Source organism: Ornithorhynchus anatinus, chromosome 1 (genome assembly GCF_004115215.2).
Source record: "Ornithorhynchus anatinus isolate Pmale09 chromosome 1, mOrnAna1.pri.v4, whole genome shotgun sequence".
Taxonomy (NCBI): Eukaryota; Metazoa; Chordata; class Mammalia; order Monotremata; family Ornithorhynchidae; genus Ornithorhynchus; species Ornithorhynchus anatinus.
The window spans coordinates 37437207-37459329 of record NC_041728.1 but is presented as its reverse complement, the minus strand read 5'-3'; the positions used below and the strand labels follow the sequence as shown (position 1 = coordinate 37459329).

Genomic DNA, 22123 nt, shown 5'->3' with positions numbered 1-22123 from the left:
CGTCTGCACGCTAGAACCCGGCGGGGAGTGGAGGGGTGGGAGGGATCCATCCTTGGCTGTGGAAGACTTGTAAGTTGGGCGACGGGAATTCCGGCCCGGCCCCCGTCGGAGCGTCTCGGGCGGGGAAGAGCCCCCGCGATCGAGACCCGTCGTTTATTAGCCGCCATCTCCATCCGTAAGCAAACAGCTCCGCCGAGCGGTGCCAACGGACCTCAGCGGTACCGCGATCCCTCTTCGGAACGAGGGGAACGATAATTACGACGCCCGACGCAAACGCGTACGGTTCTCTGAGATGACGCTTGGTACAAGGGGCGAACGAAATGACCGACGAGAGGGAGGGGGGGGAGAGAGTCTCTGAATCGCCACCTGGCTTCCCGTTAAGTTCCGCTCACGCGAGGCCTGGGGCGAGAACTCTCTGGGCCGACCGACGGCGGAAAAATCACCACGGGGCCAGCGGGCTACTCTCCACCACCGCGTGGGCCTGTGGGAGTAGGGAAGAGGAGACGGAGAGGAACGGGAAGGAAAGGAATGGCGAAAATCCCCCCCCACCCCTTTCTTCCTCCTCCCTTCCTCCCTCGCGGTCACCTCACGGTGGCTGGAGGTGGGTATGAAGCGGCACCCACGGCCCCCTTCGCCGGCTGCACCTCTCATCGCAAAATGCTCACGCCAAAACCCAAGTCCGGGGGGCCTAAACCGGGGTTCGCGTGTTATCGTGTGATCCACGGTTAGCAGGGAGCGCTATCCCGAGGCGGAGAGTAAACACCCCGGATCCACGAGGGAGCTGACAACTGTGGCGGATCAGTGGCCGGTTCATCCTCTGGGCGACGAGGAAAGACGCCCGTCGTACGCCGCTCACAGGGTCTGAGTCTTCGCTCCTCCAGCACAGACGCTCGCCGAGGACAGGACATCCGGAGGAGAAAAAGGGTCCGACGGGGCCCGGGTTCCGTCCGCTTACACACGTTAAGGGCGATGAGGTCTGGAGGGATCACCCCGGCTTTGGCGTTCTGGGGTCCACGTCCACCCGTCCCGGATTTAAGCGGCCCAGCTTCCCGCCCCCGATTCAAACGAGGGAGAGGGGCAAACAGACGGCGGGTGAGATTAAGAGACCGAGAGCAGACGGCAACGACGCCTGCCACGTGCCAGCCGTTTTACTGCTCTGAATCCCACGCCCTTTTTGGCCCCACGCTTTTGGGTTTGGCGGTTGTTGAAGAAATCGGAACGGAAGCGGCGGCTCCCTTCCCTTTAGGGAAAAAAACGAGGAAAAAAAAAAGATCCACAGATTTTCGCATGTCGGAGAGGAGGATTCGAATCCCGGAAGGTCTGCAGAGCGCGCTGCTAGGACAGGCCCATCTGCCTTATCCGCTTATGGAAGATAATCGGAGGGCGGCGAGGTCGGGGAAGGAACCTGGAAGGTAAGAGAGCGGAGGAGTGGGTGTGAGGAGATTCCACGGCATACCGTTTGAGTTCATTGCACTGTTCAAATGAGTCAGATCCGGAAGGGGGATAGGGAAGAGCCGTCCCCTTTAGCCCCGTCCCGATATTCTTTTTTCTTTTTAGGCTTCGCGTCACTTGAGACCGACCCTGCTTCGGCGAAGAAACGGCAACGGACGAGGGCGTCGGAGATCCGGGCCTCGGGGGTTCGAGGCTTCCAACGTGAGAAGACGGCTGCCCGGCCCCGGGTGGGAAAGCGGGAATTTCCGACTCCAGAGCCCCGAAAGGCCCACTTCTCTGGCACGGAGACGGGCCGGGGGGCGGCAGACGGATTTCTCTTCTTCCATCTCGCTGCCCCGGGGTCCGCGGAGCGGGTCAGCGCGTTAGCTCCCGGCTGGCAGAATCCCCTCCCCTCGTTTCGCCTCTCGTCGAGAGTAGTCCTGAGTTTCTGTAGTGTTGGTGAGACCTGGGGCCGGGGAGTTAAAACTGCTGGTGGAAGCGTTAGTAACTTTTTTTTATTTTTATTTCCTTCCATCCCCCGGGCTGATCCTCTCCGACCGGGGACGGGGGTTGTCCGGTTTCCTCGCGCTCAGATTCGGGGGTGCCCAGCCCTCGAAAAACGGCCCGCCCGAAACCCTTTCTGACGGAGGGGAAGTCTGTCGGTGCTCTGGGTGGAAGTCGCGCCGCACATCCGGCGAGAAATCTGAAAATCTGGTCCCGGGGGACGGAGGGAGAGGAAGGAAAGAGAAAAACAAAACCAAAAAAATCTCCGTTCTCTCCGGATTTCGCTACAGTCAGAAAGAGGAAAATCTGGGGTGGGGTGGGGGGGAGGGGAGGTGGAGATGGGGCGCGGTGGGGCGGAGGGGGGGGGATCCCCGAGTCAATTGTGCTAGATATAAAACTGGTGGAATGCTAGCTGGTCCATAAAAGGCTGTACGAGGTTATCTGTGGCAAAGTAGAAAACGAGCCCAAACGTGATGGAGATGGGAAGAGCTGGTAAGGCCTTCTTGAAGATGGCGAGAAGCAGCAGGGTAAGGCACAGACCCTGTGGAGAAGAATGAGCGGGACAGAGAGTCAGATCATCGGCATCGTCAGTGGGATTCTGTTTTTACGGGATCTGCTGGGCGCTTACTTCGGGCCAGGCGCCGTACTGAGCGCCGGGGTAGGTTCCGGCTCATCAGGCCGGGGCCCGTGGGGCTCGCGGGCCTAATCCCCCACGATGAGGCCACTGAGGCCCGGAGAAGTGAGGTGACCGGCCCAGGGTCACGCGGCAGACGGGTGGCGGAGCCGGGATTAAGGACCCGGGTCCTTCTGACTGCCGGGCCCGGGCTCGACCCCACTAGGCCGGGCTGCTTCTTGAGCGCTCGCTGCATGCAGAGCACTGTACCGAGTGTTTTTTCTTTTTAATGGTATTTGTTACGCGCTGAGGCACTCTTCTAATGCGCCAGGCACTGTTCTAAGCGCTGGGGTAGAGACAACCTGATCGGGTTGGACACGGTCCCCGTACCAGGTGGGGCTCGCAGTCATAACCTCCATTTTACAGAGGAGGGAACTGAGGCCCAGAGAAGTGACACAATAATGATAGTCATAGTACTTGTTAAGCGCTTACTATACGTGCCAACCACTGGGGTAGATACAGGTTAATCGGGTTGGACACGGTCCCCGGCCCACATGGGGCTCACGCTCTTAATCCCCATTTTCCAGAGGAGGGACCTGAGGCCCAGAGGAGTGAAGTGATTTGCCCAACGTCACCCGGCAGGCGAGCGGTGGGGCCGGGACTAGAACTCAGGTCCTCCTAACAGCCGGGCCCGAGCCACTAGGCCTCGCTGCTTCTCTGTGCTTGGGAGACTGGGCTACGGCAGAGTCGGTCGACACGGTCCCCGCCCACAACGAGCTCCCGGTCAAGTGACGGGAACCAAAAGCTCCCTTCCGGACCTGGGTTTCCCTGAACGAACCTCTTCGAAGGGAAAGGTTTTCCGTACGCCAAGGAGAAGGGATCCTAAAGCAACTTTTTTTTTTTATGGTACCTGTTAAGCACTTCTGGGTCGGGCACTCTTCAAAGCGCTGGGGCGGATACGGGTTAATTGATGACGATATCTGTATCTGTTAAGCGCTTACCACGCGCCGGACGTTCTAAGCGCTGGGGCGTGCGCGAGCCAATCGGGTCCGACGGTCCCTGTCCCACGTGGGGCCCCCAGTCTCAATCCCCATTTTGCAGATGAGGTGACTGAGGCACGGCGAAGCGACTCGCCCGAGGTCACACAGCAGACAGGTGGCGGAGCCGGGACCAGCTCCCGGTACGAGGGCAGCGAAGTTTTTAAACTTTCGTTTCTCGGCTGCAGCGCGAGGCTACTCCAAAACACTTCCCCTCGGGGAGCTAAAATCTTTACGTTTGATAGAAAACGGTAAAGAGATAATCCACGGGGATCAGAACCCCGGTCCTTCCGACTTCCGGGTGCCGGCTCTACCCACTAAGCCACGCTGCTTCTCCCTCCGATCGAAGGACGATGCCGCTTTCAAAGAGGCAGCCGAAGGACACCCATACACTTTACAACGTCTGATCTAATAATAATCATCATCATGTTGGTATCCGTTAAGCGCTTACTATGTGCAGAGCACTGTTCTAAGCGCTGGGGTAGATACAGGGTAATCAGGTTGTCCCACGTGAGGCTCACAGTTAATCCCCATTTTACAGATGAGGGAACTGAGGCCCGGAGAAGCTAAGTGATTTGCCCACGGTCACCCAGCTGACAAGTGGCAGAGCTTGGATTCGAACCCATGACCTCTGACTCCCAAGCCCGGGCTCTTTCCACTGAGCCACGCTGCTAGTCTGTGAGCCCGCTGTTGGGTAGGGATCGTCTCTATCCGTTGCCGAATCGGACTTTCCGAACGCTTAGTACAGCGCTCTGCACACGGTAAGCGCTCAGTAAACACGACTGAATGAATGAATAGCCTCTAAATTCTATCAGTGAGAAGCAGTGCGGCCTAGAATTCTGGGTTAACTTCTTCCTTCCGTCTTGCCTCCCTCCCTTCCCTCTCTCTCTCTCATTCTTTCGTTGAGGACTTACTACGTGTCAAACACTGCCCGTAAGCGCTGGGGTAGGTACAGGTGAATCGGGTCGGACACGGTCCTCGTCCCGCACGGGGCGCAGGGTCTAAGTCGGAGGGAGGACGAGGACGGAATCCTCATTTCCCCATGGAGGCCACAGGCCCAGAGAAGTGACGTGACTGGCCCAAGGTCACACAGCGAGCAAGGCGGCATCAGAACCCGGGTCCTCTCACTCCCAGGCCCGAGCTCTTCCAGCCTTGGTCCCGAGAGGCACGGAAAGCATTTCCCAGCGATCCTGATGCCCAGGACCCTCCGAAAAGCAGTTCCTGGGAACACGGCACACTGGGAATCCTCGGTTCTCCTTGAAACGTACTGCGGTTTACGCCGCTGTATATTTCCGGGCGAACCGAAGTATTCCCGGTTTATAAACCACCGCCGTATAAACTCAACAGCTCGACGGAGGAGCGGGGGGGTGACTAAGGAACTCGGAGGAAGGGAACCACATTTAAATGGGATCGGTGGGGAGCGACAGTAATAATAATAATCGCGGCATTAAGCGCTTACTAGGCGCCAGTGCATGGAGACAAGTAGAACGGGTAGGACACGGGCCCGGTTACCTGGCGCTCACAGTCTCTATCCCCATTTTACAGAGGAGGGACCTGCGGCCCAGAGAGGTGAAGTGGCTCGCCCAAGCAATTCTCCCTCAAGACACAACCCAACACCAGCAGACGTGAAAGCACACCAAGGCAAACCAAAAACTGCGAGCGCATAGACGGCGAACTTTCCAAAAAAAGCTCACCACGGATCTGCCCGATCTGTTCTGTTACTGGCCCGAACACGCCCAGCTGGGCCCCTGGGGCATGTCACTAGTCACACAAACGGTCGTAGGGCAAAAAAAATCATGAAATTAGCAACTCCTCCAACTAGAAATGGAAATGGTGCGCCGCCCCCGCTTTTAATGGTACTTGTTAAGCGCTTACTACATTATCAGGTACTGTAGTAAGCACCGGGGGGGTAGATACCAGCTGATCCGGCTGGACGCAGACGGCGGCCCCACGAGGGGCTCACCGTCTTCGTCCCCGTTTTCCAGGTGAGGGAACCGAGGCCCAGAGAGGTGAAGCGACTTGCCCGAGGTCACACGGCAGATGAGCGGGCAGAGCCGGGATTAGAACCCAGGCCCTTCCTCTTCAGGAGACCGTAGGGACAGCCCACCGGAAAGCGCCAGAAGCAGCTAGCCTGCCGCTTTTAAGGATGGCCTCCGGCAGACCCACCTCATTTTAATTTTTTTGCGTTAGACACTTACTGTGTGCTAGGCACTCTTCGAAGGGCTGGGGTCGATAGAAGATAATCAGGTTGCACACGGTCCCAGAAGGGGCCCCCCAGTCTTCACCCCCATTTTACAGACGAAGGAACTGAGGCCCAGAGAGGCCAAGCGACTTGCCCAAGGTCACCCAGCGGAGCCGAGATCGGAACCCAGGTCCTTCAGGCTTCCAGGCCGGAGCTCTGAGCCCCCAAGGAGCCTAACGCCGGGGAGCCACCGGGAAGATTATCTCCGTCAGTGGTATTTCTTGAGCGCTCGCCGGGCGCGGAGCGCTGGGCTGAGCCCCGCGGAGAGGACGACGGCGGAACGACGGAACGGACCCATTCCCCGCTCACGGCAAGCTTACTTACGATCAGTATGGCTACAAAACAGGCGAGGGTTGTATTCCAATCTCCGCTGGCTGTTGCGGAGGCCTTCCCAACCAGGACGCTGTAGAAGATGAAGTCTCCGAGCCCAAGCTTTACACCCCCTGAAAGGAAAACACGCGGGGGAAACGTTACACCAGAGTCCCAATCCTCCTCTCCTCGGTGATCTCCAAGACACACCGACCGCGCACTTCCCAACGAGCCCCGTTGCTACGCTGATTTTATTTTTTCAGGTAGTCGTCAAGCGCTCACTACGTCGAGCGGCGTGGCTTAATGGAAAGAACCCGGGCTTGAGGGTCAGAGGACGTGGGTTCCGCTCGTCTGCCGCGGCCGCTCGACTCCTCTGTGCCTCGGTCACCTCATCTGTAAAAGGGGACCGTGAGCCCCCCCGTGGGACCACCTCATCACCTTGGATCCACCCCAGCGCTTAGAACAGGGCTGGGCCCGCAGTAAGCGCTTAAATACCATCGTCATCATCATTATGTGCCACGCACTGTTCTGAGCACTGGGGAGCGGCTTCCAGGAACGGCTCCTGGAAGGAGCTGGCCTGCCCCTATAAGGACTGCCTCTGGCAGGCTCGCCTTATTTGATCTTTTTTGTGGTATTTGTTAAGCACTTACTCCGTGCCAGGCACTGTTCTAAGCACTGGGGCAGATAACAAGCTGATCGGGTCGGCCACAGTCCCCGTCCCACCGAGGGCTCACGGTCTTACCCCCCTTTTTACGGATGAGGTCACCGAGGCCCGGAGAAGTTAAGTGACTTGCCCGGGGTCACCCAGCAGACAAGTGGCGTGGGCCAGGATTAGAACCCAGGTCCTTCGAACCCCCAGCCCAGCCATTCCACCTGACGGCAGAATGACATCATTTTAAAAAAGGCGGCCTCAAGACACCCGTACATTCTGCTAAGTCTGACAACCTAAAAATACTCTATCAAAGGTATCTACTGAGCGTTGATACGTGTACTAAGCACTTGGGAAAGTCACGGGTTCTAATCCCGGCCCCGCCGCTTGTCTGCTGTTTGCCCTTGGGGAAGTCGCCTCACTTCTCCGTGCCTCAGTTACCTCATGTGTAAAATGGAGATTTTGAGCCCGTGAGCCTCACGTGGGACAGGGACGGTGTTGCTTGTATCCACCCCAACGCTTAAGACAGTGCCTGGCCCAGAGTAAGCGCTTAACAAATGCCACTATTACCTCAGTTATCGAACGGATTTTCAGAAAAACGATCCGGACAGCAGAGTGAAGGTGGAGATGGGAGAGAAGGGAGGCCGATGCAGAAATAAAGGCACGGTCCCTGTCCCACGTGGGGCTCACGGTCTTAATCCCCATTTCACGGATGAGGGAACCGAGGTACAGAGACGTGAAGTGACTCTGTCCAAGGTCACACGGCAGACAAATGGCCGAGCTGGGATTAGAACCCAGGTCCTTCTGACTCCCAGGCCCAGGCTGGGCCTTCTACGTTCTCCGTAGAGAACGGGGATCAGGGCCATGAGCCCCAAGTGGGACGAGGATTAGCTTGTATCTCCCACAGTGCTTGGGACAGTGCCCGGCGCGTAGGAAGCATTGTGGCTCAGTGGAAAGAGCCCGGGCTTGGGAGTCAGAGGTCATGGGTTCGAATCCCGGCTCTGCCACCTGTCAGCTGTGTGACTGTGGGCGAGTCACTTCACTTCTCTGGGCCTCAGTGACCTCATCCGTAGAAAGGGGATTAAGACTGTGATCCTCATGTGATTACCCTGTATCTACCCCAGCGCTTAGAACAGTGCTCGGCACATAGTAAGCGCTGAACAAATATCAACATTATTATTATTATTTAACGAATACCACCCCTCCCAAAAAAATGGATATATTTCTGGGCTCGAGACATGATGTGATGGGCATAAAGTGCTTTGCTCTGAAATAGCGAGTTCAATCTGGGTTTGCGAGGGGTAGATCTCAGGAGACCGGCTCTTCAGTGGGAAAGTTATAGTCACACATTAGTTAGGGATCTGAAAGCATAAAGATAAAACGAGGGAGCAGGGGAGTGAGTGGGGAGATAGGAAGAAAAAAAAAAAAGACAGCAACCGTCCAACTTTTCCTCAGGCAGTTGCTGAATCGGTAAGATCTCCCCCTGGACTCTAGATTAGTATGCAGATTGCAAAAATTCACGTGATCTCGGTCGGGTGTAACCAATGCAAAATGGCGTGGAGCTCTTTAATCTCGGAAAGAAACATTACCCGAGGGCAAGGGAATGATTTCTTTCTTTTTCCCTGGTTCCGGGAGAGGGAAATCTGCCGGGGAGCGCTGCTCTTAAAATGCGAATGCCATATGCTAATTTTAGACCGAGTTCCCCGACAGATCCAAGGCGGTGACATTTTTCAAATTCAACCGGTATCTGGGCTCCGGAAATAGTACTCTCTAGGCCCATTTCGTTGGTTTTTAGACTAAAAACTACCTCGCGGGATTTTAATAAAGATGCGCAACAGCCAATGAATATCCGTTTCAAAACCTCCTCTATTTATGCTGCGGTAGAACATGAAAAAAAAATCTGCAATTTATATTTAAGCCTCTAAAGTGGCTCTCCCTCTCTCCTGGAGGAGCCCCAAAGGCTTCCCCTCCACCCTCTTTGCCTCTTGCCCCACCAGTCCTCTGGGAAGCAGTGTGGCCTAGTGGACGGAACACGGGCCTGGGAGGCAGAGGACCTGGGTTCTAATCCCGGCTGCGTGTCCTTAGGCAAGTCGCTTCTCTTCCTCAACTGTACGATACCCGCTTTCCTTCCCACTTGGACTGTGAGCTCCATGCGAGACAGAGACTATACCCAACCCGATTAACTTGTATCTGGACGTGGAACAGTTCCTGACATGTAGTAAGCACTTAAAAAATACCACAAAAAAAAGGGCAGCCCAAGGAACTCTCTAGATTGACTAATGCCGCCCTTGGAAATCAGAAATTTTCTGAGCCACAGCAACTTGAATTGGAGAGGGACAGATTAACTGGATATTCGCTTTATTTAGAACTAATCTTACCCACGCGGGGGAGAAATACTGCTGAAACAAATGAATCTCTAGGTTTCGGCGCCATAAGAAAATGAACCGACAGATAGATAAGCCACAAGGCGACAATATGATCCAACTGAAATGTCTTTTCCCAGCTTCTCCCCTCCCCAGTAAATTATCACCAAGATGAATACGAGGGAAGAATCTGGTCCAGAGACCCTGCCTGCCGGCACAGCGTGGCTCAGTGGACAGAGCGCGGGCTTGGGAGTCAGAGGTCATGGGTTCGAATCCCGGCTCTGCCACCTGTCGGCTGGGTGACTGTGGGCGAGTCCCTTCACTTCTCTGCGCCTCAGTGACCTCATCTGTAAAATGGGGATTAACTGTGAGCCTCACGTGGGACAACCCGATGACCCTGTATCTCCCCCAGCACTTAGAACAGTGCTCTGCACAGAGTAAGCGCTTAACAAATACCAACATTATTATTATTTACCCTGGAGGGAAACGGAAATCCTTGGGCTCCTCTAAACCTGACTCCCCACTCTAAACCACCACAGTATTATCTGCAAACAATCTGCAGGGCCTTCAAATGATCACCGGTATTTACTGAGCGCTTACTGTCTGCCAAGCTCGGTGCTAAGTGCTTGGGAGTGTGTGATACAGCGACGCTGGTGGTTACGTTCCCGCTTTATACGCAACCCCAGGTTTTCAGGTCTATAGCCCCGTTATTAAAACTGTGAGGGGATTCTCCAGCTCCCCAGGATTAGTTACGAGGGGTTGACAGTTTTTTCGGGGGGGCGGGGGAGGGTGTTTCACGGTATGTGTTAAGCGCTTACGTGTGCCCGGCACTGTACTAAACGCCGGTGTAGATACAAAGCTAGCTGGGTTGGACACGGTCCCTGTCCCACGTGGGGCTCACAGTCTTAATCCCCATTTTACAAATGAGGGAACTGAGGCCCAGAGAAGCGACTGGCCCAAGCCGCCGAGCGGCGGAGCCGGGATTAGAACCCAGGTCCTTCGGCATCCCAGACCCAGGTGGTGGTGCTGCTTCTAGCTAATCAGGATGGACGCAGTCCACATCCCTCACGGGGCTCCAAGTCTGAATCCCCACTCTACAGAGGGGATCACTGAGGCCCAGTATTGGCCTCCTTGCTGACCTCCCCACTCCACTCTGCTGACCGGATCATTTTTCTGCAACAATCCTCGGTCCATGCTTCCCCGACTCCTCAAGAACCTCCAGGGGTTGCCCATCCACCTCCTCAACAAACAGAAACTCTTCACCACCGGCTTGAAAGCGGTCAATCCCCTCGCCCCCGCCATCCCAGCCCACACGCTTCGCTCCTCTAACGCCACCCTACTCCCCGTACCTCCCTCTCGTCTCTCCGGCCACCGACCTCTCGCCCACGTCCCGCCTCCGGCCCAAAACGTCCTCCCTCTTCACCGCCGACGGACAATGACTCTCCTCTTCTTCGAAGCCTTAGTCAAGGCCCATCTCCTCCAAGAGACCTTCCGTGACTAAGCCCCACTTTTCCTCTTCTCCCGCTCCCTTCTGCGTCACCCCGACTTGCTCACTTTACTCATCGCCCCCCGCCAGCCCCGTGCCGCTTATCTCCATATCCGTCATTTATTTATCCATATTAATGTCCGACTCTCCCTCTAGACTGCAAATTCGTTGTGGGCGGGGAATGGGCCCGTTTTATTGTCCTCTCCCAAGCGCTTAGTTCGGGGCTCTGCACACAGTGAGCGCTCAATAAATACGATCGCGTCAAGTGTCTTGCCCCAGGCCACCCGGCAGAGAAGTGGCAGAGCTGGGATCAGCCTAGTAATTCTGGTGCTTGTTAAAGTGCTTACTATGTGCCAAGCACTGTTCTAGGCACTGGGGTAGATACGAGTCGGTCGGGTTGGACACAGTCCCTGCCCACTGCCTTAACCCTTATTACAGATGAGGTAACTGAGGCCCAGAGAGGCAAAGTGACTTGCCCAGGGTCTCGCAGCGGACGCGGCGGCGCCGGAATTAGAACCCGTGACCTTCTGACTCCCAGACCTGTGCTCTATCCACTAAACCACGCTGCTTCTCCAAGATCTACGGCCCGTTCTCAAACAGAATCCATCCATCCGTGGTTTGTACCGGGTGCTTACTGGGCGCTGACTACTGTACTAAGCGATCAAGGACAGGACATCACGACAAAATACACATCTCCCCGCCCGCGGCGGGCTTACGGTCGAATCGGTTTCATCCCCAAGGATTGGCTACGGTTCCCTCAGAAGGAAGAGGGAAAACCGCAGCTCGGTGACGGAAGAGGCTTATGGGTGACGGTACGTACTCTCCTCGATGTCCTCACTGGCTTGCGGGGGGCTGGGGAGGTCTTGCACGACCGCTCGTGACTCGGGCGTGGATTGGTAGGGCCCCAGATTGTTGTCCCTCTGAGCTTCCCACTCACGACTGAAGCCTCCGTCGTCCGTCTCGGCAACGCTGGTCGGGGTCTGGTTGGGTGGAGCTTTGGAGGAGAAAACCCACCGTCACAGAGGGACGATCGCACCGGAACAGAGGCTCGACCGCCACGCGGTCTGGGGCCGTTAAAAGAGTCGCTCGGGATTTTCACCGGGGAACGAGAGGCGCGTGGCCTCCCCTCCCCGGTTGGGATGTGGTTCGGTGGAGTTTCCGAGAAGAGAACAGAGAGGACTGCGCTAAAACAGGGGATCCATCGCCACGTGGCAGCCAAAAGTGAACGGATTCTAGACTGTAAGCTCGTTGTGGAATGTGTCTATTGTTGTGTTGTCCGCTCCCAAGCCCTTAGTACAGTGCTCGGCACACGGTGCGCGCTCGATAAATACGCCTGAACGAAACGGAGGCTCGATCGCAATGCGGCCTTGACCACCTGGGGCCACTGAAAACTCGCTCTGGATTTTAACCAGGGAGCGAGAGGTGGACGGCTTCTCTTTCGAGGTTGGGCTTCGGAGAAGAAAACAGACAATCGCAACAGAGCAGAGGATTGATCGCAGTGTGGCAGCCAAAGGTCTTGCCATAAAAAGGAAAAAACGGGGGCGGGGGGGGGGGCGCGAGCGGGCAACCGTTTAGGACCCAGCATTCAGGGGATGGGGAAGACTGCCCCATGCTGCCAAAATTTTTGCTTCAAATGGTATTTGCTGAGCGCTTACTATACGCCAGGCACTGTACTAAGCGCTGAGGTAGATACGAGCTGATCGGGTTGGACGCAGGCCCTCTGCCTCTTCCACAGACATTTGACCGAAAAGGCCTAAGGGACCCACCCCCTCGATAGACGTACGCAGAGGTAGATTTTCGCCCAAGCCCGCTCCTTTAGAGACCGTACCCGGTACCGCCAACCCTCAGGAGAGTCTGCGAATCACTGGAATTACAGTCTAAGTGAGGCGTGGAGCCACGGAAACATCCCGGACTTCCGGAAGGAAGGTGACGTGCTACGAAGAGGGATCGAGGAAAGCAGGTCCAGTTGCTAAACGGGCTCAAATGATCCGTTATACCAGAGAAGCAGCGGGGCCTCGAGGAAAGAGGCCGGGCCTGGGAGTCAGAGGACCTGGGTTCTGATCCCGGCTCCGCCACTCGTCTGCTGTGTGACCACGGGCACGTCGCCTCGCTTCTCCGGGCCTCTTCTATAAAATGGGGATTCAAACTGTGGGACGGGGACTTTGTCCAACTCGATTATGCTGCATCGACCCCGGCGCTCAATACGGTGCCTGGCACCTAGAAAGCGCTTAACGAATACCTCACTTCGTATTATTATCACATATACGGAATGTTCTTCGGTTGTTCAGGTTCTCAGAGATGTCTGAACTTGTGGTCTGGCCAACGAAACTGACTTCTTTTCCCCCCTTCCCATTTTTTTTTTTTTTTAACTGAATTACTCTCATCTCCACATTGGATGTCTTGGTCCTTGGGTTGAACTGGAATAATCCACATTCCTCCAGGGAAAGGACGTTACATGCTAATCATCTGGGTCTTCCGAACAGCAGGCCTGCCAGCTGTCTATCCTTCCCACGTGGTTGAAGCTGATGTTAAGGGGGAGGAGGAACAGGGTAGGAGGTGGGTTCGACTCACAAAGGTCCGTTCTATCATAAAATGGCGGTCCAAGTGGGAAACGCGCGCTGAAAAAACACAAAACGAACCGTAACAGCGGCAGAATTCCTTACTTTGTGCATGGGAATTGGAACTTTTGGAAACTTTCCTCTGAGCTTCTGGGTCGCCCTCCGCCATATTCACCAGCCACACCATAGTTGCTAAGGAGGAAGGGGGAAACGGAGAGAAAATTCTGGGTGAATAACGCAGCCGCCAAACTGGGCTAAAGCCCTGACTCGATCCATCGTGGGATTCTTTGCGCGCTTGTTAAGCGCAGAGCGCTGTACCCTGCTTCTTCCTTGGTAAATGCTGACTTTTCTTCACCAGATCTCCAGCAGAACTGTCAAGAGCTCCGCTCACCCCCCGGAGAATACACTTGTAAAAACGCTTGGCCTACTGGATGGAGCTCAGGGCCGGGAGGCAGGTGAGGGGAGGGGTCCTCTGGCCACAGAAAGACCGCCATCCTCCAAACTCCTTGAAACTTTGGGCGAGGGGGGAGGATCAAGGAGACCCAAGGCATCACACCAGACCCTGGTTCGGAGAGTCCATACGAGCGCTGGGTATGGTGCGTTGACTTAAGAGAGAATGGAAATCCTTCTGTGGCCGAGTCAGAGTTAGGATGATGCAGTGAGCCGGGGAGAAGAAAAGGACAACGATCCCAACTCTGTCGATAATCAATCAACCAGATCAGTTCCCTCATCTGGAAAATGGGGGTGAACACTGTGAGCCCTATGTGGGACAGGGATTGTGCCCAACCCGGTTATCGTTTATCCACCCCAGCGCTTAGTACAGTGCCTGGCACATAGTAAGCGCTTAAATACCGTAATAATAATTATTTTTATTATGTGCCTTGATCTCCCCTCTGGCCTGGACCTCCCTCCCCCTTCACATACAACGGACGATCACCATCTCCGCCTTCGAAGTCTTACGGAAATCCCATCTCCTCCAAGAGGCCTTCCCCGACTAAGCCCTCGTTTTCCCTCCTCCCTCTCCCTTCTGCACCTTTCACGCGCTTGGATCCGCAGCCTTTAAGCGCTTGATATTCACCCCGCCCTCATCCCCAGAGGGCTTACGGTATTTACTGAGCGCTTACTTACTGCGTGCAGAATGAAACTATATTTTAACGCCCGTCTCCCCCTCTAGACTGCAAGTTCCTCGTGAGCGGGGAACACGGCTACCGACGTGGCCTCGCTGGTCTTTCCCGAGCTTTCAGCAGAGGGCTCGGCGCACAGTAACTGCTCAATCAATACCACCGATCGGTTGATTGATGTGTGCACATCTGAGTCAAAGCCGTCACTCATGCTCAAGTCCGTTCCCTCCCGTAGGGCCACGGAAGAGATCACCGCCTTCAAATGTTGTGGTGAACTACTTACAGGAGTAAATCAGAGCGGGGAAAAGGGTCTCGTTCCTCTCTTGCGCTGTTTCAACCAGCATTCGAAGGGGTCCTTTGGGACACAAGACCGCCACCAGATCTAGAAGGGGGAGAAAACAGACAAACAAACAAAAAAAAGAGGCAAGAAAGCGCCGTCAGAGGTCCCGGCTGAGGTTGTGGGAGGCCTCTTCATCCCCCTGCTCTTACAGTGGTGCTCACTGAGCGCTTACTGTGCGCACAGCACCGTATTAAGCGCCTGGGAGAGCCGATATAAACAGTCGACAGCCACGTTCCCTACCCTCAGCGAGCCAATCGGGTTGGAGGCAGTCCCTGTCCCGCATGGGGCTCGCAGGCTCCGTCCCCATTTTACAGATGAGGGCACGGAGGCCCAGAGAAGCGAAAGGACTTGCCCGAGGTCACGCGGCAGGCAAGGGGCGGAGTCGGGATCAGAGCCCACATCCTCTGGTTTCCAGGCCCGGGCTCTTTCCGCTAGGCCACGCCGCTTCTCAGATAAGAGGAGGAGGAGAGGAAGCAGGCCCCCGTTACCCCGGACGAGAACATTTCCTTGCAGACTTTTTACCGTAGACTGAAATGACGGCGAGGATCAGCCAGGCGGTCCATTCGGGGAGGTACTTTATGAAGACCAGGGCCATGAGGGCGCTGATCATGATCAGATAGGCTTGCTGGAGCCGCAGCGGGCCTTTCCAGTGGATGCAGATCATCCCCACCACGCCGAAATTCCAGATCATGAGGGCGAGGGTGATGTAGTCCATGGCCACGTTGTAGGTTTTGAATACTTCTCTTCAAAAAAAAAAAAAAAAAGAGCGAGAGAGAGGCGACAAGAAATGAGCGGGGTTAGAAAGAGGAGACAAACTGGAAGGCGGCGACGAGGGATCGATCGATGGATGTCATTTATTGAGCACCTGCTTTTTCTTTTTAATGGTATTTGTTAGGCACTTACTGTGTGCTTAGAACAGTGTGTTGGGGTAGGTACAGGCTAATCAGGTTGGACACAGTCCGTGTCCCACACGGTCTTCATCTCCATTTTTGTTTTTTTTTAAACAGATGAGGCCCAGAGACGTGAAGTGACACAGCGGACACGCGGCAGCGCTGGGACTAGAATCCGGGTGCTTCGGCCTCCCGGGCCCGTGCTCTGCCCACTAGGATGCACTGCCTATTGTGCGCAGAGCACTGTGCTAAAGTGCTTCGGAGAGTACAGTAGAGTTGGGAGATACATACCCTGCCCACAACGAGCTTACAGTCTAGAGGGGGAGATGGTCGTTAATAGAAAGAAATAAATGAGGGATATGGACGTAAGCGCTGTGGGGCTGAGGGAGGGGTGAATAAACGGGGTAAATCAGAATCCAAAGGCCAATTAACACACCCCGGGGAGCTAATTCTTCGCTGCCCAAAAAGGATGGTGAGGGTCTCTATCGGTCAGTCAATCGTATCTATTGAGCGCTTACTGTGCGTGTAGGGCACCGTACTAGGCGCTTGGGAGAGTTCACCACAACACCACACGGGACGCGTTCCCCGCTCGCCACGAGCTTACAGTCTAGTTGGTTTCATCCCAAAGGAATGGCTAAAATTCCCTCAGAAGGAAGAGGGAAAACAGCGGTTGAGTTCTGGAAAATCCCTGCAAGCTGGAAAGACAAGAGCCCCCTCGGTGACCGTACGGACCACATTCAGCAAAGGAAGCCTTGTCCGTTTTTAAGGAGTTGAGTACAGTTCCTAACGGAAAGGATTTTTTTTTTTTGCCCTCCAAGAGCTGCGGAAACCAGTTGGGGGGGGGAAGGGTCTTCAGTAGACTTTGCAATCGGGAACGTCAATCGCAACAAAAAAGCAATTCTTAGAGATGAAGAGTAATATAATAATAATAATAATAAAGATACAGTGCTTAGTATGGGCCAAGGCACTATACTAAACGCCGAGGTAGATACAAGCAGATCAGGTTGGACACAGTCCCTGTCCCACAAGGGCTCACGGTCTTCGTCCCCATTTTACAGATGAGGTCACTGAGGCCCAGGCAAGTGAGGTGACTTGCCCCAGGTCGCACAGCGGACAAGTGGCAGAGTCAGGGTTAGAACCCAGGTCCTTCTGACTTCCGGGGCCGGGCTCTATCCACCAGGCCGCACTGCTTCTCGGGAGAACTGGTAAAATGTGGTAATGCCAAAGTCTTGAAGCTGCTTTAGTTTTGTTTTCGGTGGTATCTGTTAAACGCTTACTACGGACCAAACACTCTTCTAGGCACTGGGGTAGGTACAAGTTAATTAGGTCCGACACAATCCCTGTCCCGCGTGGGGCTCACAGTCTAAGGAGGAGGGAGAAGAGGGACTGAATCCCCATTTTACAGGTGAGAAGCTGAGGAACAGAGAAGTGAAGTGACTCGCCCGAGGTCACTCGGCAGACGTGCGGAGGAGCCGGGATTAGAACCCAGGTCCCCTGACTTCCAGGCCGACTCTCTACCCGCTAGGCCACGCCGCTAAGTGATAAAGAGGGCAAAAATTCAAAAGCAGCCCCCCGACCTTCCCTTTCTTGATTCGACTGACTTGGAGACTCTACTAGTCGGTAATAATCAGAGAACTTGTTAAGTGCTCACAATGTGGCAAGCACTGTTCTAAGCGCTGGGTGAGCTGATAGTGTCCGGTGTGAAGTCTCAACCCTCTCCTAGAGCAGCAGCAGGTTAACATTTCGGGGGGGATTCGGGCAGAATTTCATTTGGAAGGGAGGTTGGGAGGGCACCCCGAGAGCACTCGATCAACCCAAACAAAACAACTTTCTTTTTCCCCAACTTTAATCCCCAGACCTCAACGGGATGAACTTTAGCTGTCCACAGATTTTTTTTTAAAAATTTTTTTTTTAAAAAAACCTCTCTCAAACTGTTTCCTCTTTACAGAAACCAACGAGCAGCACGGCCTAGCGGCGAGAGCCCGGGCTCGGGAGTCAGAGGTCGCGGGGCCTAATCCCGGCTCTGCCACTGGTCTGCTGTGTGACCTCGGGCGAGTCACTTCACTTCTCTGGGCCTCCGTACCCTCATCTGGAAAATGGGGATTGAGACTGTGAGCCCCACGTGGGACGGGGGCTGCGTCCAACCTGACTGCCCTGTGCTTGGCACGTAGGAAACCCTTAACAAATACTGTTATCATTATTGATAATAGTAACGATAATAATGATGATCTCACTTTTGTAACTTTTACAAGAGTGTGTCTGACCAGGTGATCAAAGTTTTGTCTTCACACAATCATAGATGATCGAACGATAAGCTGCTCCGGTCAGTTTCTCTCTGGGAAAAAATTTCAGAGACCAGGCAGTAGGGCATTGTGGAAAGAGCGGAGGAGGGGGAATTGGAGCTGGGGTTTTTTTTTTTTTAATGGTATCTGTTAAGCTCTCACTATGTGCCAGGCACTGTGCGAGGTGCTGGGGTAGATACCAGCTAATCAGGTCGGACACGGTCCCTGTCCCACGTGGGACTCGCAACCTTAATCCCCATTTTACGGATGCGGGAACTGAGGTGCAGAGAAGCCAAGTGACTTGCCCAAGGTCTCCCAGGAGACGAGCGGCAGAGCAGAGATTAGAACCCACGTCCTCTGACTCCGCTCTCGCCACTAGGCCACACTGCTTCCCATCATTCAGTAATCACCGATCTGTGCTTCTCCGATGGGGAGTTCTTTGAAATTGGCTTCAGAGTTTTCCGAAAGGGAGATCGATTCTGCTGCGGTTGTTTACGCTCCAAGACAAGCAGCGTGGCCCAGTGGATAGAGCATGGTCTCTGGAGTCGGAAGACCCGGGTTCTAATCCCCCTTTGCCACTTGGCCGCTGTGCAACCTCGGTCAGGACACTTTGCCTCTCTGTGCCTCAGTTCCCTCCTCGGTAAAATGGGAAATTAAGATTGTGAGCCCCAGGTGGGACAGGGACCGTGCCTGACCCGATGAGCTTGTATTTACCCCAGCGCTCAGTACAGTTCCTGACACATGCAGAGCACTTCAATACCATTAAAAAATTTTTTTTTAAATCCAAGAACCAGCTTGCTCTTCATCTACGCACGTACGGCTTGAGAAACGCTAAGCTCAAAAGAGCTGTTCATAGATGGGGTATATAATTTTACACTTTCCTAGATGGGATAATCAAAGATACCACGTGGGGATGTCTATAAAGGAGATTCAAGCCACTTACCCCAAGTAAATAAATGAGAAAACAAACAGTAGCAGGAGGGAAGAAATGATAAGCCAGCCGTGGATCACCTAGAAGAAAAACACCAACTTCATTTTAATACTGAAAAGTCTAAAAAGTTACGTACATTTCGTGCCTCAAAAGAAATCATGTTTAAATCAGTTTCAAAAAGGGTTTCTGGATGCCCTTGGTTAATGAAGTAGGGGTATCTGCTGACTCTCCATGTTGCAGATGAGGAAACTGAGGCCCAGAGAAGAAGGATGATGAAGACGATGACGGTATCTGTTAAGCGCTTCCCATGTGCCAGGCGCTGTACTGAGCACTGGGGTGGATGCAGGCAAAACTAGTCGGACAGAGTCCAATGTGGGGCTCACGGTCGCCAGCCCCATTTTACAGATGAGGTAAGAGAGGCCCAGAGAAGCGCAGCGACTTGCCCGAGGTCACGCGGCAGCCGAGCGGCGGAGCCGGGATTAGAATCCGGCTCCTCTGACTCCGAGGCCTGCGTTCTTTCCGCTAGGCCAAAGCTGCTTCTCAGTGGTGATACTGAAGGTCGGAGAAGCTAAAGGGGGGCAGACCACTCATTCATTCACTCCATCGTATTTACTGAGTGCTTGAAGCGCTGTACTAAGCGTTCGGGTGAGTACGACGTAACACTAAACAGACGCATCTCCTGCCCACAACGAGTTTACAGCCTCGAAGGAAACCAGGGCTGCAAGCGTATTCTTCACCCAAACGCTGTGTCCACCTTCTCCGAAACGCTGTCCGCGCCTGTGCTGGTGCCAGAGCAGCGAGAAGCAGCGTGGCCGACCGGACTGAGCCTCGGCACCGGGCGTCAGAAGGGCCCGACCCCTCTGATCCCGACTCGGCCACTTGCTCGCTGTGTGACCTTGGGTAAGTCACTTCTCTGGGCCTCGGTGTCCTCATCTGCAAAATGGGGATTAAGCCCGGGAGCCCCAAGTGGGACAGGGACCGAGTAAGCTTGTATCCCCCCGCAAGCGCTTGGTTCAGTGCCTGGCACAATCAGAAGCGCTTAACTTCACGGAGAAGCAGCGAGGCCTGGCGGCAAGAGCCCGGGCTTGGGAGTCGGGGGACGTGGGTTCTAATCCCGGCTCCGCCACGTATCAGCTGGGTGACTCTGGGCAAGCCACTTAACCTCTCTGGGCCTAAATTACCTCTGGAAAATGGGGATGAAGACTGCGAGCCCCACGTGGGACAACCTGATGACCGTGTATCTCCCCCAGTGCTGAGGACAGTGCTTGGCGCACAGTAAGCGCTTAACAAATACCATTATTATTATTTAATAACAAAGACCATCATCATTATTATTCTCTCCCACCTTGACCCTCTTTAAAATGGCATTTTCACTTCCAAAAATTAGTGCTTCTCGAGCACTTTCGGGAGGGCACGGTTTAAGGGAGTACAAGAGAATCAGCAGATACGATCTCTCCCCTAACGGAGGTTACAAACGAGGGGACAGACAGAAGTCACTTCACTGCTCTGGGCCTCAGTTACCTCATCTGGAAAATGGGGATTAAGACCGTGAGCCTCACGTGGGACAACCCGATTACCCTGTATCCACCCCAGCGCTGAGAACAGTGCTTTGCACATAGTAAGCGCTTAACAAATACCAACATTATTATTATTAAATTTAATTCAAGGCAAAGGGGCAGAAACGCAGCACAAAAATACTGACGCAAAGATGCTCGTTACGGGCCAGGAACGTGCCTGCTGAATACTGTGCTCTGTACCCAGTAAACGTTCAGGGAAGCAGTACGGCCCAGTGGTCAGAAGGACCTGGGTTCTAATCCCAGCTCTGCCACTTGTCTGCCGGGTGGCCCTGGGCGAGTCACTTCACCTCTCCGGGCCTCAGTTCCCTCATCTGGAAAATGGGGATTAAGACTGGGAGCCCCACGTGTCCCACCTGGATCTACCCCAGCGCTTCGAACAGTGCCTGGCACAGAGTAAGCACTTAAAAACCATTACCAAAAAAAATTACACCTCTCTAAAAATTAGGCTGTCACCTAAGAAAGTGATCTCTCTCTTCCCCTCCCCACCAAATCATTTTATTCCAATAAATAAACAAAATCTGTTCCAGCACCGATCACTAGAACAGCCCTTTATTCACACATCGCCTCCTCTCCCCTTGTCAGTTTAATTTCCAGTTTTTTAGCCGGATTCCGCTCCACCGAGAACACGACGACACAGTTTCTAAAAGTCTGGTGCCTTGCCAAAGCCCTTCTGAAAAGTCCGAGTCCAGTGATTTATTCTGATTACTCTTTACGTAAGTACTTTTGTGTCTGCCTCTCCCGCGACAGAGTAGGTGCTCTGTGGGCAGAGAATGAGTCGCTCGGTTGTTCTCTAATTCCCAAGCGCTCAAAATCGAGGTCTCTGAACGAATACAGCGTGGGTCAGCGGAGAGGGCCCGGGCCGGGGAGTCGGAGGTCACGGGTTCTGATCCCGACTCCGCCACTTGGCCGCTGTGTGACTTTGGGCAAGTCACTTCACTTCTCTGTTCCTCGGTTCCCTCCCCTGGAAAATGGGGATTGAAACTGTGAGCCCCACGTGGGACAACCTGATTGCCTTGTATCTACCCCAGCGTCTAGAACAGTGCCTGGCACATAGTAAGCGCTTAACAAATAGCAACATCATTATTATTAAATACAACTGCTACTCTCCGGATTCCCCTCTCTCCCCTGCCTCATCAAGTCCTTCAATCTAACAAATCCGCGAGGCATAACTTCTCCTCGGAAAACCCGACCTGTCGGAGGAAAGACGACGTGCCTCCTGTAAATCTCCGACGGTCCCACAGGCAATCCGTCCGGTCAGGGGAGCCTCCCGGAGCAGCGTGGCCTAGTCTAGACAGCCCCGGTCTAGGAGTCGAAGACCTGGGTTCTAATCCCGCCGCCGTGTACCCGCTGCGTGATCTGGGGCAGGCCCCTTCACTTCTCCGGGCCTCAGTTCCCTCATCTGTAAGCTGGGGACTGAGACGGCGAGCCCCCCGTGGGACGGGGGCCGGGTCCAACCTGATTCGCCTGAACCTACCCCAGCGCTTACTAGTGTCAGGCACACGGTAAGCGCTTAACAAGTGCCATAAAAACCAAACAAGAGGGGTCTGCAGCACAGGATTACACCCGTGCCTGCCCTGAAAATAACAGGGTGCCAAGCAGGGAAATTTGGGACAAAATCTCAGGCTCAAAGGGAGCCCTCGCTTCTAGAAAGGGAGCTATTTCTGCTCGGTGGCTCGGAGGAATGTCCCGGGGTTGGAGTCCGGAACAAATCCTCCCCTCTCCTTCCCGGTATTCAGCCAAAGCCTTCCCTTGTCATTTTTGTTTCTGTTAAGTGCTTACTCTGGGCCCCG

General features: G+C 54.4%; 1 protein-coding gene across 1 annotated transcript in view; it reads right to left on the bottom strand.

Moving 5' to 3' along the window:
* Positions 1-1927: 1927 nt before the first annotated feature.
* Positions 1928-22123, bottom strand: part of PSEN1 (presenilin 1) — a 52842-nt gene continuing 32646 nt past the window's right edge. The window contains exons 5-11 of the mRNA XM_029067159.2: positions 18769-18836; positions 15176-15396; positions 14597-14695; positions 13298-13384; positions 11455-11628; positions 6152-6270; positions 1928-2476 (exon numbers count right to left, since the gene is read on the bottom strand). Of these exons, the coding sequence (XP_028922992.1) occupies positions 2321-2476; positions 6152-6270; positions 11455-11628; positions 13298-13384; positions 14597-14695; positions 15176-15396; positions 18769-18836 (924 nt within the window). The 3' untranslated portion in view covers positions 1928-2320. The remainder of the gene's footprint in view (positions 2477-6151; positions 6271-11454; positions 11629-13297; positions 13385-14596; positions 14696-15175; positions 15397-18768; positions 18837-22123) is intronic.